The 20,088-nt window shown below is 25.1% G+C and overlaps 2 protein-coding genes across 3 annotated transcripts in view; both read left to right on the top strand.

Annotated features, from left to right (window-relative positions):
- LOC111621472 (collagen alpha-1(XXIII) chain-like) overlaps nt 1–413 on the top strand; it is a 78,285-nt gene extending 77,872 nt beyond the window's left edge. Inside the window, exons 6-7 of one of the 2 annotated variants that reach the window (XM_023363628.1) lie at nt 104–139; nt 243–413. In XM_023363628.1, coding sequence (XP_023219396.1) covers nt 104–139; nt 243–302 — 96 coding nt within the window. In that variant the 3' untranslated portion in view covers nt 303–413. Of the gene's footprint in view, nt 1–103 lie in introns of both variants that reach the window. The other variant, XM_023363627.1, reaches the window with a different exon arrangement.
- Nucleotides 380–18,910, top strand: LOC111621497 (collagen alpha-5(IV) chain-like). Its single transcript, XM_023363653.1, has 8 exons — nt 380–418; nt 2,789–2,851; nt 2,930–2,965; nt 11,512–11,580; nt 16,341–16,439; nt 16,517–16,561; nt 16,721–16,756; nt 18,546–18,910. The coding sequence occupies exons 1-8, from the start codon at nt 380–382 to the stop codon at nt 18,747–18,749; spliced, it is 591 nt and encodes a 196-aa protein (XP_023219421.1). The 3' UTR covers nt 18,750–18,910.
- Nucleotides 18,911–20,088: the final 1,178 nt, after the last annotated feature.

Genomic DNA, 20,088 nt, shown 5'->3' on the forward strand with positions numbered 1-20,088 from the left:
AAGTATAACAGAATTAGAAAATATAGTATTAAATTCTATATTAAATGAAATTATATATAATAAACTTAATTTTCAAACTAATTTTTCTATCTTTTTTTTTAAGGGAGCAATTGGTATTGATGGGCCAAAAGGTGATCCGGTAAGGTTTATTTTTTTGTTTGACACTTTATTTCCTTTCCAATATAAAAGAATGCTTCAAAGTAAAATATTTTTGAAAATAAATTTTATTGTTATAAATGCAGAAATTTTCTTTAATAATGACCCAACCATTTAGCATCACAGAATCTATTCATCATGCATGATATATTTTGACATGTTTTTTGGAATGTTGTATGCTTTAGTATAGAGATTACAATGCATGTTGCTAAAATAGGGACCTATGGGCCTGCCTGGTATGCCTGGTGCAAAAGGCTTAAAAGTAAGTTTTACTTTTGCATGTTTAGCTTTCTGAATTATGCATTTATAAACTATCTTTAAGCATAGCTTTCAAATTTGTTACTTTTAGCATAACTTTTTATTATTTTAAATATTCATACATTGCTTTGTTCATAATTTATATGTATTAAATGAGAACTAAAATATCAATAATTTATTATTATTATTATAGAAAGAAAAATTATTTTAAATTATGCAATTATTAATGACATAAGATAAACAATGTATCCAGTTATTTAAATTATCTAGAAATAACACATATAATTTATTTATTTCAAAAGTATTTATATGTACTGTACTATATATATTATTTAGATTTTGAAAGATAATTTAACAAATAATATTTTGCCATTATATTACTGTATTAAGCAATACACACAAAAAATATCCAACAAGAGATTACAAAACTATGTATGTAGTTTTGTAATTTCTTGTTGGACATTGATTTATGTGTGCAGTATTATTATTGTATTTCATTTGACTTACATTATTATGTTTTAGTTGTATCATATACATAAAGGCTATTTAGTGTATTAGATAATATTTCTTATTTATATGCTCATAAATACTGTCTGAAATTTACTTCAAATACAACAAGGTTGGGAAAATGCTTGTGTTATTTTACTGTAGCATAATTTTTTATATTAATAGACAAAAGTTGCATTATGCTTAATATTACATAATCAACAAGTGTTGCATTACATTATGTATTGAAAAATTCAGTTATAAAATTAAATAATTACAATTGGCTGTAGTAATATGTTTAAAATATCCATATTCACAAACATTATCCATTTACTTATTTGAAGAAATCACAAAAAATTATTCAACCATTTCAAAAATATCATTTTCTAATGCTGTGTAAACTTTAGATAGATCTGATAATATGCAGGTCCTCATTTAATTTCAATATATGCCAAAAATATAAGAATGTCATATTCTAGTTAGGAAAATTACTGTTTTAATCAATACTGCTATTTCTATTAGAAAATACATAATTTTAGAAACTGTATGGTACAGTTCATGCAATTGAATGCATGATATACAAATCACACAGAGGTCTAAGATTATGGTTATTGATTGTCTCAATGAATTCATGTTAAGTGCATAAATGGGTAAAAGTATGTAATGTCAATGATTTCACTGGAAAAAAAATTATGAGAGATTATACAGGGTGATTCGCTTGAACTGAACACTTACTTTGTTCAATACCTCATGATATGCAGTCACATTTGAAGAACATAATGTAAAACATACCTTGGTCAACTGCTTTGTCATGAAATAAAGAATTGTTTTGTAGTGCTACAGCACTAATTGTATTGTACACAAATGTAATGTCTTGTTTCGGTTTATCTCGTATCAGATTATGGATCCGTGTATGTAAAATTTTCGTTCATGTCGGAAAATCACCTTTTTGTGGTGTGTGCTCACTGATTGGGTGAGGGTTGTAAACGTAGTAATGACGTAGTATGTATCAGGGAGACGGTATAAAAGGGGTGGTTTGCCTGAAGAGTGNGTCTGAAGCTGCTTAGAATGCATTTCCATCAGTGATTTACTAAGAAAATATGAGGAGAGATCCATTTCTGAAGCAGATAATAATGGGCAATGAAAATAGATCATGTACAATAATGTAAGCACAAACAACCATGGAGACTGAATGGTGAACCATCACAAACCACATCAAAGTCAGTGCTCCACCCAATGCAAGATCATAGTGGGATTGGAAGGGTGTTGCATTCTACAAGCTGCTTCTGAAGAATAGGTCAATCAATTCAGATATGTATTCTGGCTTACTGACAAATTGAATACAGCTATCTACAAGAAGCATCTGAAATTGGTAAACTGGAAGGGCATCGTCATTCATCATGACAATGTCAGATTTCACTCATCTTTGCAAACACAGCAAAAATTATTGGAGCTGTTCTGGGAGGTCTTTCTACATCTTTCATATTCACTAGATATTGTCCCCTCTGATTACCACCTGTTTTGTTCCCTTCAAAATTCTTTAAATGAACAGTGTTTTGTTTCAGAGAATGACATCAAAACAGCACTTGGAGCAGTTTTTTGCAAAGACAGTAAGTTCCTTGAGCAAGGAATTACAGAGCTACCCAAAAAATGGCAAAAGATTGTAAATGAAAATGGCTTATATTATGACATAAAAGTTATAAAGACTGCTAGCTTTTAATATCTTCATGTTTCCAATGTGCAATGCTCACTACAGACATGATATTTAAACTGAATATTTAATGTCTCTGGGAGATTAAACTGTTAGAATTTAGTTTAATGATTATAATTATTAATAAATTTATCTAATACCTTTTAAAATTTATGAATGTTTTATTACCTCAAACAGGGACCAATTGGACCTCCAGGTAAACCAGGATTTCCAGTAAGTATAACAGAATTAGAAAATATAGTATTAAATTCTATATTAAATGAAATTATATATAATAAACTTAATTTTCAAACTAATTTTTCTATCTTTTTTTTTAAGGGAGCAATTGGTATTGATGGGCCAAAAGGTGATCCGGTAAGGTTTATTTTTTTGTTTGACACTTTATTTCCTTTCCAATATAAAAGAATGCTTCAAAGTAAAATATTTTTGAAAATAAATTTTATTGTTATAAATGCAGAAATTTTCTTTAATAATGACCCAACCATTTAGCATCACAGAATCTATTCATCATGCATGATATATTTTGACATGTTTTTTGGAATGTTGTATGCTTTAGTATAGAGATTACAATGCATGTTGCTAAAATAGGGACCTATGGGCCTGCCTGGTATGCCTGGTGCAAAAGGCTTAAAAGTAAGTTTTACTTTTGCATGTTTAGCTTTCTGAATTATGCATTTATAAACTATCTTTAAGCATAGCTTTCAAATTTGTTACTTTTAGCATAACTTTTTATTATTTTAAATATTCATACATTGCTTTGTTCATAATTTATATGTATTAAATGAGAACTAAAATATCAATAATTTATTATTATTATTATAGAAAGAAAAATTATTTTAAATTATGCAATTATTAATGACATAAGATAAACAATGTATCCAGTTATTTAAATTATCTAGAAATAACACATATAATTTATTTATTTCAAAAGTATTTATATGTACTGTACTATATATATTATTTAGATTTTGAAAGATAATTTAACAAATAATATTTTGCCATTATATTACTGTATTAAGCAATACACACAAAAAATATCCAACAAGAGATTACAAAACTATGTATGTAGTTTTGTAGTTTCTTGTTGGACATTGATTTATGTGTGCAGTATTATTATTGTATTTCATTTGACTTACATTATTATGTTTTAGTTGTATCATATACATAAAGGCTATTTAGTGTATTAGATAATATTTCTTATTTATATGCTCATAAATACTGTCTGAAATTTACTTCAAATACAACAAGGTTGGGAAAATGCTTGTGTTATTTTACTGTAGCATAATTTTTTATATTAATAGACAAAAGTTGCATTATGCTTAATATTACATAATCAACAAGTGTTGCATTACATTATGTATTGAAAAATTCAGTTATAAAATTAAATAATTACAATTGGCTGTAGTAATATGTTTAAAATATCCATATTCACAAACATTATCCATTTACTTATTTGAAGAAATCACAAAAAATTATTCAACCATTTCAAAAATATCATTTTCTAATGCTGTGTAAACTTTAGATAGATCTGATAATATGCAGGTCCTCATTTAATTTCAATATATGCCAAAAATATAAGAATGTCATATTCTAGTTAGGAAAATTACTGTTTTAATCAATACTGCTATTTCTATTAGAAAATACATAATTTTAGAAACTGTATGGTACAGTTCATGCAATTGAATGCATGATATACAAATCACACAGAGGTCTAAGATTATGGTTATTGATTGTCTCAATGAATTCATGTTAAGTGCATAAATGGGTAAAAGTATGTAATGTCAATGATTTCACTGGAAAAAAAATTATGAGAGATTATACAGGGTGATTCGCTTGAACTGAACACTTACTTTGTTCAATACCTCATGATATGCAGTCACATTTGAAGAACATAATGTAAAACATACCTTGGTCAACTGCTTTGTCATGAAATAAAGAATTGTTTCATTCATGTTTTATGCTCATATTTTCATTTTATACAGAGATATTCCATGTAACAATTGTTCAGTTTGAAATGAACCCACCCTGTATTAATGATGTCCTGCTAATGTCCAGAATTTATCTTTATGTTAATGAAAAGCTGGCACATGGTAAACTTTGGGAATTTAATCCCTTTTATTTGGGAAGAATTATAAAATTAAAATTAGAATTAAACAGCATATTTTATATAATTTATATTTATTTTGTTTTTATGTTTTTATATTTTTTTTTATATTTTTGATTAAAAAAAATACATTGAAATCTTGTTTTGGGTATATTAATTATATACAGACTGAACGATCACTGCATTAGGAACACAACATCAGCACCATCTTGAAAGTGGTAAAGGGATGACCTGTAATTGCCATGTCACAATTCACTGCAGTCATGACATATTGACCTGTCATTAGGAGGCAATACTTGCTAGTCATGGATAAATGGGGTAACTTGAGTGACTTTGAGCATGGACAGATCATTAGGAAATGGAGGGCGAGTGTCAGTATTTCTGAAATAGCTGCACTCATTGGTTGTTCTCATACCACAGTGTCCAGAGTGTACCACAACTGGATGGATCATGCACAAACATCCACCAGAAGATCACACAGTGGCCAGTTATGTGTGATTGATCCCATAGTTGTGTTGTGTGTCAAAACTGATATCTGAACAAAAACATGCCACAGTGGAACAGTTTACCCACCATACATGTTTCAACATTGACCATGTGACATTCCTTGTGTCAATTGGGGTTCATTAGTTGTTGACCTGCAGGGATGCCTCTGTTGACCACTTATTACAAACAATGCCTTAGATGTGCAAGTGAAAGGTGTCATTGAACCTTAGACATGTGGAAGAAGGCTGCTTGGAATGATGAATGTTGAACCATGCTGCTGCCCTGGCATAAACAGCATGAAGCTGCATTCCCTGGTTGCGCAGTTTGGGTTACGCAATTGGTGATGGTGGTGGTGGTATCATGGTTTGAGGAGTGTTCTCTTAGCAAAGCCTAAGACCATTGGTCATCATCCTGCAATCCTTTAATGATAAACAATACAGGGATCTGTTACCCTGTAGATACAGGTGCATAGATCACTAATAAAATATCATTCCTTACAACAATGCCATGTTTCAACATGATAACACACTGTGTCACTGGGTGAGTCTCACTGAGAAATGGTTGGAGGAACACAACAATGAATTCCACACACTTCCTTGGTTCCCAAACTCACCAGACTGCAATCCTATTTAACATGTGTGAGGCCCAAGCAATATTTGAGCTCAAGTGTTAAATATAATAAAAGTGTCAAATCAAAGGATCAAGCTTTGATTCTAATGCTTGTAAAAACTGGAAGATAAACCTAAATAAAATTGAGAAGTAATAAAATTATTAATCAAGAGAAAGAAAAAAATAAGTTTTTAAATAACCTTAAAAAGAGATATAGCACAGTGATTATGTGTCAATAATTTAAAACACTTAAATATGAGCAGGAATTTCAAGATGTGATTAATTTCTCTTGATTGAATAAATCACAGTGTTGAATTAAACCTTTGGTAGCCTGAGATAGTCTGTTATCTGCCTAGATACAGGAAACTGACCAATCAAAAGCTAGAGATCAAGGGAAGAGAATCTTTTAAAACCTGGATCTCAAGGACATAGGCAGACTTTTCCCAGCCTCCGATTGTAAAGTCCAACTGATGAGACTTTCCTCTGCATCCAGTGGAGAAGTTAACTGCCAGGACTCCATTGATCATCCTACCAACTTCATTCCAAATCATCACCCTCCTGCCAGAGACTGTTCCCGTTATCCACTTTGTTCTGGACTTGGGATCCACCTAGCATTGACTCACTAGACTGTCCCAGGGCCATCAACTCAACAACTCTACAGATCAGCAATCAATAGTTGCTGAGTTGCCTTATAGTATGTAAGATTAGCATCAATAAATGGGTTTTCTCTAACTGCAGCTGTCTGCCTCACTACTTGTCACCCCACATATGATAAGTCCTGACATTTGGTTATCTCAAATTTGGCAACCTCACACATGTTTGGGATATGCTGAAACATGTGGGGAAGTTGCACCCACTTCTCTGTGAAATGTGCACCAACTGATAAAACTGCTTGAGCAAGCACGAGTCCAGTTTGGCATCTGGAGAGTCCATGTCTCGCATTTGCAAGCCATTATCATCCAGAAAGGTTGACCAATCTGTTATTAAGCAGTTTTAATGTAGTAATCATTCAGTGTATAAATCTTCTCTGCTTATAAAAAAAAAGTATAGCAAAGAATATTATAGAGTACAGTAATAAAAGAACAGAAACAGTATACACAAGCAGACACATACAGTATGCATACAAATTTATTTAATAAATATGAATAATATATGGTATGCATAATTTATCTGTGTATTAATAAACATAATATAGTTTTATTTCTTTTGATAATTTAGTTCTCATGTTTTAAGTTAAAGAAAGAGTATGAGATGATTTAATTAGATAACTGATATTTGTTTTAAACAATAATTTTTTTTTTTTTTTGTGATTGCATGCACAAGAAATTGATATAAAAATGACTTAGAAGTTAAATAATTTTTACTGTAATTTTTACTGTTGTTAAAATTCCAAGAAATATTTTTAATAATATGTTCCAGATAAGAAATAAGTTTCTATACAATACTTTTGGTGTAAAAGACTATGATAGATAGTTTTTACAAATACATTAATATTAATGTATAAAAATATAATTATAAAATTATAGTTCCAATTTAAAGAATTCCGAGGAAGATATTCTTTGAAGATCGAAAACATTATAATTTGCATAGATTATCCTGGAATTTCATTTAAGGTTCAATTCATTGCTATTTTATAATTATAAAATACTGAACATTTCCAATACTTTTGATAAGTCAATGCTTAAGAAATAGTTTTATCTAGAATTGATTTTGCAAATATAAATTATCTTATATCTATAAGTATAAAAGAATGTCAGTAAGTGGAAATTTTCAAAAATAAATAAATGATTTTGAATGATTATATCATAATTTACATGATTTTATTCTTTATTGTAATTCAACATGATTTATATCATAAGAATATGAACTCATTACATCAAAATTAATTATTCATTAGCCATGATCATTGATGTATTGTGTTTTATTCAAATGAAAGATGTTTAACTTTTGCTATTCTCTATTGAAATGTGAAATGATTGTTTTCAGCATTATCTTTTAAATATCTTAAATAGATCTACAAAATCTGAATGTTTATCATCAATTATAACTACATCTATATATAATCACCTGTTATAATAGAGTAATAAAAGATGGTTGTAATCAGTCAATCCAGAATTTAGAGGTCAATCTAATTTTTAGAGGGGTGCAGGAAGGAAACAGTATGCCTTACAGAATATTTTACTACCTGAAGTACCAGGCTTTATTTGGGAAAAAACTTCAGAAAGGAGATGCAATGTACCTGTGCCCTGTACCCTGTGTATGTCCCTAAATCTGGCCCTGGCTATACTATTATAATATTTTCATCTTATCATAGTCTGAATTGAAAGTAATGTATGAAACTTCAATCAGTATTAGATCTTAATCAGAAATTAAATCAAAAATATTTTTAGAAATTTATAATTTTCTTTTAATCTTTTTAAAATTCATTTTAAATGAAAAAAAAATTTTGACACCCTTACTACTTAACTAGAATAAAATAAAATATAAACTTATGATAATTATAATGTTACTCTAATACAATTGAAATTAGTTTAAATAATAAATTAATTCCTTGTTTTTTAATTTAATTAAATTTAAATTTTGATAATGTATAACATTATCAAATTACAGATATATTAAAGAAGTTTAGCTTGTAACTTCTTTGTTTTTAATAAAAGAATTAATTAGAAAATTTTCTTTAGAAGACTTTGATCTTATTGAAAATAATATAATGCAATAAATGCATAATCTTGATGATGATGATAATGTACAGTACATTAATAAATTACACTAACAAAGGAAATTAAGTAAGACAATTAGGAAAAGAATTAAGAAAGAAAGATAATTAATAATAATTAATACATTAAATTAATTAATAATGCACATATCTTTTTGTTTTTCAATAGTTTTGTTTTTAATTGGAATCAAAAGAATATTATGTTAAAAGTTTAAATTGTATCAAGTAATATATAAAAATAAAATAGCAGTTTAAATTATTTTAAAAACTTTTTCAACTTTGTTAAAAAAATTAATAAATAAAAGTATTTAGTTTGGAAATGTTTTTGAGGAAATAATTATGAAAATATTTTCAGAAATTGATATTTCTTTATGAATGTGTATCAGCAGTCTCATCAATATTCATTTATTTTATTATTTGTTTCAGCTCAAAAATATATCATAATGATATGATCTGTAACTAATGATAGAACATTAGTTGATTTTTAATTATTATTATAATTGTTTTATTTGTAAATCAAAATTTAAATTTTTATATGTGTACAATTGTTACAGAAATAAAAACATATCAATAAAATCAATGATCAATTTTATTTAAAAAATTGAAGAGATTTTTTTAATGAGTTAGTATTCTTAAATTATACATTTGATTATATAAAATTCAATTCATAATTTTTATTAAAATATAACAAATTATATCACACCATGCTTTAGAATAATTCATTATTGAATGCTAACAAATCAATAATAGTAATAACTAAATTATTACTAGTTTGTTTCATTTTTTGTTACAAATTATAGTTTAGTACATTTCAAAAATATATTATTGCAATTTATTGTTAATGTACTTTCTTTTGCAATTCATTCTTTTTTATTTAAAATTATTAGTTCAGTTCCTTATGATTAACATTTTAAGCTTGAAGAAGCTTTTACTTAATTTATAACAGATGATGATTTAGAAATTTTCTGATATAGAATACAAAAATAATTAAATAAATGAGTTATTTAAATATCTTATATTTCTAACAATATGATATAAATACATTTATGTATTTCTGTAACAATTATAACCTAAAAAGTAATTACATAGCTACTTGGAATAATTCTCATTATAATATACAATTTCAAAATATAATTGATTATGATATTTATAACAACTGTTAGTAATAATTATAGATTTTATGTATTTACATTTAAATACCCCTAAATGTATAGTATCCTGCATTAACAAGATAAAAATGCCTAAATGGAATATTTAAATAATTTTAAAGATAAATCTGAATTATAAGAATCTTATCAATAAATTGTATTCATTCTTCCAATTAAAGAGAGAGATTAACAATGATAGACAATAGTTAACAGTTTTTATTATAACATCATTGCAAGCACTTTCAACATTTTATAAATGTCATTTTTACATGAAGAAAAGAATGTAATTTTGGAACATTAGGATAAATTTTGAAAAATGCAACATTAAAGTTGTATTTTTTAAAGTCAAAGTTAAATTCAGTTTTGTTTTTTGCAGTCAAAAATATATGTTCAGAACTTAAACATTTCCAAGCTATGTAGAATAAAACTTTAAAAGATCAATTTTAAATAGAAGAACAGACTATTTTAAAGTTTTAAGAACTTTTAATAATGAAAAATTCATTTTATAAAAACACATCAAACCATATACTAATAATAATAAAGCATTATTTATATTATTATTGAATAATCATATATGTATTTATATTGTTTACAATCTGCAATATTTTCTTTTTACTAAATAATTGTTTTTCTTATTAAACATTCTATAATCAGTTTTTAAATAGAAAAATACACTTTTCAATAACTGAAAGCATAAAATTAAAAGTTAGTGAAGAAATCTAAAATATATTGTCAATAAGAGAGAGTTTTTCTTCTAGATAGTGTATCATTTGTTTTATGCATTAAGCTATTACAGTTAGATAATAATAATCAAAATTGAGTTCTCAGAAAACATTCTTTTCATTGCTGCAAACACAACTATGGAAAATAACTGATTAATGGAACACCTGTATGACTAATAGCCACCTGTATGAAAATATAAGAATTTAAGAAATATTTATTTATCTTTAGGATTTTATTGTCTAAAATGGTGGCTATTTTGATTATACTTAATGAGTAAAAAGTACAAAATTGGCTGTTTAGTTGCCCACTTGAAATTTTCTTTATGGTACAGTACATACAACTGTGGTAGCTGCATTTGAGAATCTGTTCAAAAAGACACGTCATATATGAAAAGACAAGCAAATTTTCCATATAATTTATCAATACTTGACATATTCAATACTATCCATGTCATATAATTATATAACTAAATTTATAATCCTATTTATAACTAAAGTTACAAGATGCTAAACTTATTACATCAAAGATACAGTTATATTTGAATTTAATTCTGTTGAATTTCATATAGTAAAAAACATTTATTGTAATGATTTGTGTATCGTATATTTAAGTATTTACTTGTATTTGTTATATACTGTATTTCATATAAATTTTTATATTATGTAGTTACAATTTCTAAGTATTCATTTTTTAATATGAAATTCTGAATTGTAAATACAATAAATAATTTGGATTCAAAAATTTTATTTTTTCAATGTTTATATAAACACATTATTTAATTAGCATTTTATAAAATTATTTTTATTTCTTTATGTATAATACAAAGTAACATAAATTTTCTTTAAAACATAAGATATTATCGTCAGACCCAAATAAAAAAAATGTATATATATAGTTTAATACTTTTCTTTAATTTCAAAATTTAATTTATTTCAATTATCAGTACTTTAGTATTGGTACCTGACATGATAAAACTTATTACACTATACAAATTTATTTTTCATCAGTTCAATTCCGATTACATAAAACCAGATTTATCGATATTTAATTTTCACATAATGTTAAAAAATATTCAGTATTTCTAGTCTTTAATTGAATCAAAACTAATTTACAGGGTTTAAAGCGCTCAATCACTAGACTCCATGGGGGAACATTAGGCTATGCTGAAGTCATCGCTATTAAGGTCAGTTTAATAACTGAATTAGTCAAAATTCATCCTACCCCTCTAACATTAACCCCTCCAGATTAACAAATTGCCATAAATGTTATGGAATTGCATGATAATTTTTGGTTTTTCACTTAAAATTGGGTTTATTTATGATTACATTCTTTTTTTCACCTCCATTTTTATTTTTTTTTTCACTAAGTTTCATCACAGGATAATTTTTACAAAATTTTTGGGTACAGTTTAAAAATAACTGTATTTATATTGTTTACAATCTGCAATATTTTCTTTTTACTAAATAATTGTTTTTCTTATTAAACATTCTATAATCAGTTTTTAAATAGAAAAATACACTTTTCAATAACTGAAAGCATAAAATTAAAAGTTAGTGAAGAAATCTAAAATATATTGTCAATAAGAGAGAGTTTTTCTTCTAGATAGTGTATCATTTGTTTTATGCATTAAGCTATTACAGTTAGATAATAATAATCAAAATTGAGTTCTCAGAAAACATTCTTTTCATTGCTGCAAACACAACTATGGAAAATAACTGATTAATGGAACACCTGTATGACTAATAGCCACCTGTATGAAAATATAAGAATTTAAGAAATATTTATTTATCTTTAGGATTTTATTGTCTAAAATGGTGGCTATTTTGATTATACTTAATGAGTAAAAAGTACAAAATTGGCTGTTTAGTTGCCCACTTGAAATTTTCTTTATGGTACAGTACATACAACTGTGGTAGCTGCATTTGAGAATCTGTTCAAAAAGACACGTCATATATGAAAAGACAAGCAAATTTTCCATATAATTTATCAATACTTGACATATTCAATACTATCCATGTCATATAATTATATAACTAAATTTATAATCCTATTTATAACTAAAGTTACAAGATGCTAAACTTATTACATCAAAGATACAGTTATATTTGAATTTAATTCTGTTGAATTTCATATAGTAAAAAACATTTATTGTAATGATTTGTGTATCGTATATTTAAGTATTTACTTGTATTTGTTATATACTGTATTTCATATAAATTTTTATATTATGTAGTTACAATTTCTAAGTATTCATTTTTTAATATGAAATTCTGAATTGTAAATACAATAAATAATTTGGATTCAAAAATTTTATTTTTTCAATGTTTATATAAACACATTATTTAATTAGCATTTTATAAAATTATTTTTATTTCTTTTTAACAAATATATTTGAATACAGATTTTTATAAAAATTAATGTTTTATTCTTAATTCCAAATTCTGTAGCTGTGAAATTTAAAAAATATTCATTATAATTTAACACAAAAAGATAAAAATAAGAAATTCAAATAATTTAATCCTTTTGATATTTAAATAAATCATATTTAGAGTTAAATATCACACAAATTTTTTATAATTGTTTAAAATTAATTTTTAAAGTTGTGTAACAAGTAAAAATACTGAATTTATCTTAAGAAAATTTGACTAAAATATTATAATGTTTTTATTACATTCGGATAAATTAATTTATTAGTTNTTATAATGTAGTTGTGAAATTTTTATGTATGATAATATTAATACATTGAACTCCCATGCTAATTAGAGCATGGGTGTGCACAAAAACTGAAAAACACAGATAATCTAAAATAGCCCTCTAAACTATAAGAAAACTATTCAGAAGTTTTAATACAACTCAATTCCATCCCATACAAGTATGCATCCCAAGTTTTGTAAGCTGAAATGTATATTTATTTATTCAATAAACATAAAATTTAGATTTCTTCTATTTTCAAAAATATTATGTAGAAATTTAAATTTTCCATTTCTATGTATAATTCTTACATTTTTTCCAAATTACTGTAATCATCCAACCATCAGCCAAATTAATTGGGTAATATTTGGCTGATGGTTGGATGATCATTAATACATTGGGTTCTTGAGATGTTTATACAAATTACTGTATTTTAATTTTAGGATAGTAGGATATTTTTTCAAATTGCTGTTTATAACATATAAATGTGAATTTTTTTTTTCATTGTATTCCATCAATAAATTTCTAAAGTTTTGTTTGTAAATTCAGATTAACTCTCATGGACATGTTTAGACTGGTTCTTGAAAAGTGAGCTAAGCTTGAAAGCCTACTGCTTCTATACTGATGATGCATATACAACTTCCCATTCATTACACTGTCCGTAGATAAGATAGACAAAATATTTTGATGATGCGCAGATAATTGGGAGTTCAGTGTACAGTATATGAAAAACATTAATAATTAATATAAAATAATTATTCAATTTTAATTACTATTTTAATAAATAAAAATAAAATAAAGAAATATCATGAATGAGATATATCATGTTGATGGATAAATTAACTAATATCACATATTTTCTCTTATAACTTTTGGTTTATATAAAATTTTGTAAGGATATTATATATCATTTAGAACTATAGATTTTGAACAGAGGTCCTCAAAGTGGTTAATTTTCTGGCTGGTATCTTAGGTATTTGTAGAGTTCACTTTTTTATATTTATGATACAGGTTTATGATTGTCTACTTTGAAAGATGCTCCCAGCTAACAAGCATCTTTTTTTTATATTACCAGTAATTGGTATTCACTTCTGTATTATTCCCAAGAAGCTTGTCATATTTATTGCCAAATGAAATATGTATTCTAATGATAGTGATAAGGTAGAAACAATCAATAATTAATGATAAAATAAAAATAGCTATTATTTTGTTAGCAACTTTCTAGCAGACATTTAACATTATGAATATTAAGTCACACAGAAGCAACATATTAAGCAGAGAAATGAATTTTGTTAGCAACTGCATCTTAACAGTGTTAATACATCAATACAGTTATTAACATAATTATTTTTTTATTTTTACTTGCAATGGATTAAGAAGAAATAATTTTTAAATTAATAAGTATGTATTATTAAATTGACAATTAAAGTGCTGAAATTTTACTTAAAGGTATACAGTTTATAGGTGGCAAGCAGCTAAATAATGTTGTTATTGTCTTGTTTAAATATTAATACTCAGAGTTCAATTTTGAAATAAAATAATAAAAGTTAATCATAAAACTTGACACCATATTTTTGAATTTATATTAGGCATATTTAATAATTGTAAACTGTAATAGTTAAAATTTATTTTATCAATTTTAATTAATCTCCTAATTATTATGTTTAGCTTTTATACATTTCATTTAAATGATAAATAATGATTCAAAAATGCTTTTAATAAAGATTTGATTAAATCATCCATCAATATTGCATATGCATATATACAGTACAGTAATACCCTGAGTAACATGCAACTTACATAAATTCACAGTTACGTAGAATGTAAATCTCAAAAATTGGAAAAAATCTGAGTAGAGTAACAAGTAATTTTACAAAGAATTATTCTGTTTAAAACATTCATTTATTCATTCTCTCTCTTCTCTTTTTCTTTCTTTTGCATTGTATTGATTTATTACTTTATTGCTTTGCTAATCCTTTACCAATTGTAAACACTTACTCAATTCTTTTATATAATAAATAATATATGTACAGTACACATATAATAATAAATACAGTATTGAGTAATTAATTATGTAGTTACACTTAAGCAATTTACAAATTCAAATTCGTAACTCAAATTTACATTCAAGTTACAAATTTCTACAGTCCGTATTACTTATATAACTTGGGGTATTACTGTATAAGCAACTTTGTAAAAGTTTTTATATTATATTATATTCTGATGAACTGGCAGTATAGTATAATATATTGCTTCTATTTTGTCATATAGCAGGTTTAAATCCTATTAAATGAATATTTGTCAAATTTAATGGAGATTTAATATTTTGCCTCAAACAACAATCTTAATAAAACACTGTATTATTGTTTAATAAAAATAATTTCTAGTGATCAGATTAATTATAAATCGTATTTAAAATTCTAATTTTTATTGTTGTAATTTGAATTTATAATTACAATAAAACAGTATTAACAATAGAAATGTAAACGTATGTAAAAATTTTGTGTGTAAATATATTTATATAATTTAATAAATTTTAAAATGTTACTTGTAGAAGTTTATTTGAAGTAATATTTTTGTAAAGATGTTAATAAGATTAAATTATTAAAATTATGTAATAATAATTTAAAATTGAAAGAAATTTAATTTAAAATTTATTATGTTTTAACTTTCAGATAGTGTCTTGATTAGATACAAAAGTACTTTTTTAATTTAGATTTAATTAAAATTTTAAATTAAAAGTTAATTTAAAATTCATTAAACTTTTAAAATTAATATAAGATACTTTTTAAAATGTTTTTTTTTATTAAATATTTTAAGCTTCTGATATTAATAGAATAAAATACTTTAATTGCTTCAGTAATTTTATTACGAATTATTAAATTAATCAAAAATTAAACACACGTTGCAAAAACTTACTGATAATTTTTAATTTAAAAAAAATGTTTGAATTTCCTTTTTATCAAAATTTGATCACATCATTAATATAAGTGATGATAATTTATTAATTATAGGTTTTTACTTAAGTTTTTAAAGAAATTTAATTATATATTTGATGCGTTTTTAATGATACATAAATTATTATGCTACATTACTTAACAACTTAATAATAGCTTTGTAATTACACATTTGTTTAGTTCATATCAAGTCTGTTTAATTAAAATTATAAAATATTAGGTGTCATTATTATATAATGTATTTAATATTTTCAGTTTTTTTTATTTATACCTTTAATGATTTTAATAATTCAAGGGTGAACCAGGAGAGAGGGGGCCTCCTGGACCAGCTGGACCACCAGGTCCAACTGGATTACCAGGGTTTGATGGAAGAGTAGGTTTACCTGGAGAACCAGTAAGTTATATATCAGTTCAGAAATAATTACTTCAAAAAATTTAATAGTTGAAATAATTTTATTATTATATAATTAGGGGCCACCTGGTGAAACAGGACCTCCAGGTCCACAAGGTCCAGTGGTAAATATATACATATATACAGCTTATATTTTTAATTTAATAAACTGAAATTTAATAGATATATTTGAAGTAGATATATAATTATTATAGTTTATGAAAATAATTGTCTAACCTTATTTCTATCTGATAGTGATTTTTTTTACTTACACAATTTTATAGGGACCAACAGGAAAAGATGGTTTACCAGGACCAAAGGTAATGTTAAGTTATTATTAATTTAAGTTATAATATTATTTATAATAGATAAAACATTATTAAGTGTGTTTATTAGATACACATACTTCTACTTAACAACAGAAAATTAGTATTCTAATGAGGATAATTAATGTTGCATTCATAAAATTCACAATCACCAATATTTTCTTAAAGAAATAAAGCATATCTAAGTTTTATATTTATATAAAATTTTATTAGAATTAAAATATTCAATCATTTATTATTATTTAATTTTATAATTTTTATTTACAAGTAGAATATTAATAAGTAAATTATTATTTTTTCTTATATTGTTATTTTAATTTTAAATACATATAATCTCATTATTAATCTTATAAAATTTAAATTATGCGGTTTTTATAATTATAGATTAATATATCTTATTTTATGTTCAATCAAATACAAGTCTTGCAAATAAAAAGAGAAATATTTATTCTTTATAAAAAATTGCTTTTATGATAACTTCAAAATAAAAACTAAAACATAATCATCGTATTTAAATTGTATTATTACATTTATGATGTAGATTGATATATAAAGTTTTGATTAAAAAATTATATTCATTTACATAATTAACAGAAGAGAGTTGAAAATGCCTGAAGCATTGTATAATTTACATTAAACATCAGATGATAGAATTACATTTAGAAAGTTGATATACCTGTAATTTATTATTTGGATTATTGATAAATTTAATTAGATAATAATGAGGTATAGACTGATTCTGTTTGATTACTCTCTATTTGTTTTGATAAATCTTATTAAAACTTTATGGTAATTAATTAATTAATTAATTAATAGATTATTTTATAAATATTTTCAAGATTTGGAAATATTTAAAATTTTTGAATTAAAATTCTAATTTTTTTGTTTTTTTAATTTTTGTTTTCTGAGTAGTATTGTTCAGTTTAAATTTAAATCTTATTAAACTAAATTCTTAATAGGATATGATTTCAATATGATCTTTTATACTGTATGTATTATGTATACAAGGGTTTTCAAAAATAACATGCCATAGGCAATTATGTTGAGAATCATCAGGAGATTGTAGGCAAAACATCAGGGGCAAGTGTATACTATACTGGTTATATGATGTATCATTTCAGGTCTGTAATACTGTCAAACAGAAATTAATTGCGCAAAAATTCATATGCATGGTTGAATCATTTTCAATTAATGACTAATGTAGCACAGTTGCATAGTTCTGTAACTCACAACTAGGTATGTTGTGAGGATTATACTTGTTTTACTTAATACATGAAACATTACCAATTTTTTTATTATTGTTGTGTTTAATTTTATTTAAATAAAACTAAAAATAACAATAAAAAAACTAGTAATTTGTTGTGTTCATGCTATCTGCATATTGAGTATTAAAAAAAACAAATCAATCTTCACAGCATACTAGTTAGTTATACATACATGCTTCTGATATCTTTTGCTTCATTTCTTGATGCTTCTCTGTACAACTTCTTATGCATGTTGCTTTTGAAAAACCCTGTATAGTAAGATGTTTTATGTACATATTGTATATAAAATATATGAATTTATTCAAACTATATTTATATATTCATTTTACAACTGTATGTTAATTTTTATTTATTTTTAATATGTACAAGTGTATGAAAATAATTGTAAGCTTTAATATTATCATCAACTAGTTGTAACTGCCAACGTTTATAACATTCATCTGCCATTGTAACAGAAAAATTTGGGTACCAAAACTTATTTAAATGAAGTTTAAATTTTATTTTATGTTAAATTTAAGGGTGATAAAGGTGAGAGAGGATTTGTAGGAGTACCAGGACTTCCAGGTATGAGAGGCGAACGTGGTCCAGCTGGTCTGAAAGGAGAGCCAGTGAGCACATTTTGTGACATTCTGTCCCATTTAGAAATGATCCCATTTAAATACAGCAATGAATATAAGTTTAAATCAATTTTACTTTATCTTCTGAAAATTATAATTAATTAATTTAGGCAACAAAGATGACTTAAACACCTCTGAATAATTTACTTGTACTAAAGAATGTATAAAACTTGATTACTACTAATTCTAGGGTAGTGCTGGAAGAAATGGTACTAATGGAATCCCAGGAATTCCTGGGAAAGATGGAAGAATGGGAATGAAAGGTGTTGCAGTAAGTTTTAATTAGTTGCATCCTGTGCAGTGTTAGTAACACGTGACAGTATACTTCTTGTCATGCCTGTTGCATGGTTTTAATATGTTGTGTGTCAGTATTTGTATCATTTGATGTTTTTTATTAATGATTATATTTGTGAAATCATTTTAAATTATTCTGAAATAATGTCAGAGTGCATTTTATTTATTTATATTAAACATCTTAAATATTTTATTTATAGAAACAAAAAATTAATTCAAAATGGATACTTTTGAATGAAGTAATTAGTTTTGTAAACATGTATAAACAAAAAACTCTACAGAAGGAAAGACATTTTTAAAAATTGCATCATTATCTATTACAGTTTCTAATATTCTAATATAGTGCTAATTGGTTTTTAATGCAAAATTTGATAACTAATGGAAAAAATATTGAGATTACAAATATGATATTAAGGAGAGTAATAATAAATTTGATATATGATGTCTAATTTCATTTGTATTTTACNTTATATAAATTATTCAAAATGCAGAATTTGATTTTGATGTATATATAATAAACTATGTAATTTGCTGTTTTAATCATATTATTATTTTTGAATTAATCTGTTTTAATGTAAATTATGTACATTTCTACCACCCCAAGGCAAAATGCTCTTTCTCCAAAAAAATTTAAAATCAAGTTGTGCACTTGTTATTATACCTAGATGAAAAATGTTCTGTATTAATTGCAAAACATTTTTCATACTAGGTAATGGACAGTATTGATAAATGATACTAATTATATATGATATTAAGTATATATCTTGATTTAGAATTTTTTTGGAGACAGAGCCGTTTGTTTTAGAATGATAGATTTTTATTTAATATTATTTTTGTAAACATTTTACAGTTGATTTAAAAAGAATGTGAGCAGTGAAAAACTTATTGACCATGAAATTTTAAATCTTATTTATAAATCTCACATAGGCATTTATGTATTCATGTATAAAATATATATTGTAGTCATATACTGAAATTGCCATTTCAAGGAATGCTAGTCATTTCTTGAAGTGCTAGGACATCCTATAGTAAACATTTGTTTCAGAATCTGCCTAGTTTTTCTGATCATTTCTTGAAATGCTAACCTGATTTCTGTAGATGTTGAAACAAGTGTATATTTGAGCACCTTTCTACCGAAACTAGGTATTTC

The sequence above is a fragment of the Centruroides sculpturatus genome, unplaced genomic scaffold (genome assembly GCF_000671375.1).
Source record: "Centruroides sculpturatus isolate CEXI.00-Female unplaced genomic scaffold, Cexi_2.0 scaffold249, whole genome shotgun sequence".
NCBI classification, from domain to species: domain Eukaryota; kingdom Metazoa; phylum Arthropoda; class Arachnida; order Scorpiones; family Buthidae; genus Centruroides; species Centruroides sculpturatus.

Coding starts and splice junctions, on each gene's coding strand:
- LOC111621497 (XM_023363653.1), top strand. CDS start 380: ATGGGCCTGCCTGGTATGCCTGGTGCAAAAGGCTTAAAA. Junction 2,852..2,929: donor TAACAGAATTAGAAAATATA/GTATTAAATTCT, acceptor TTTTTTTTTAAG/GGAGCAATTGGTATTGATGG. Junction 11,581..16,340: donor CTGAAGTCATCGCTATTAAG/GTCAGTTTAATA, acceptor TAATAATTCAAG/GGTGAACCAGGAGAGAGGGG.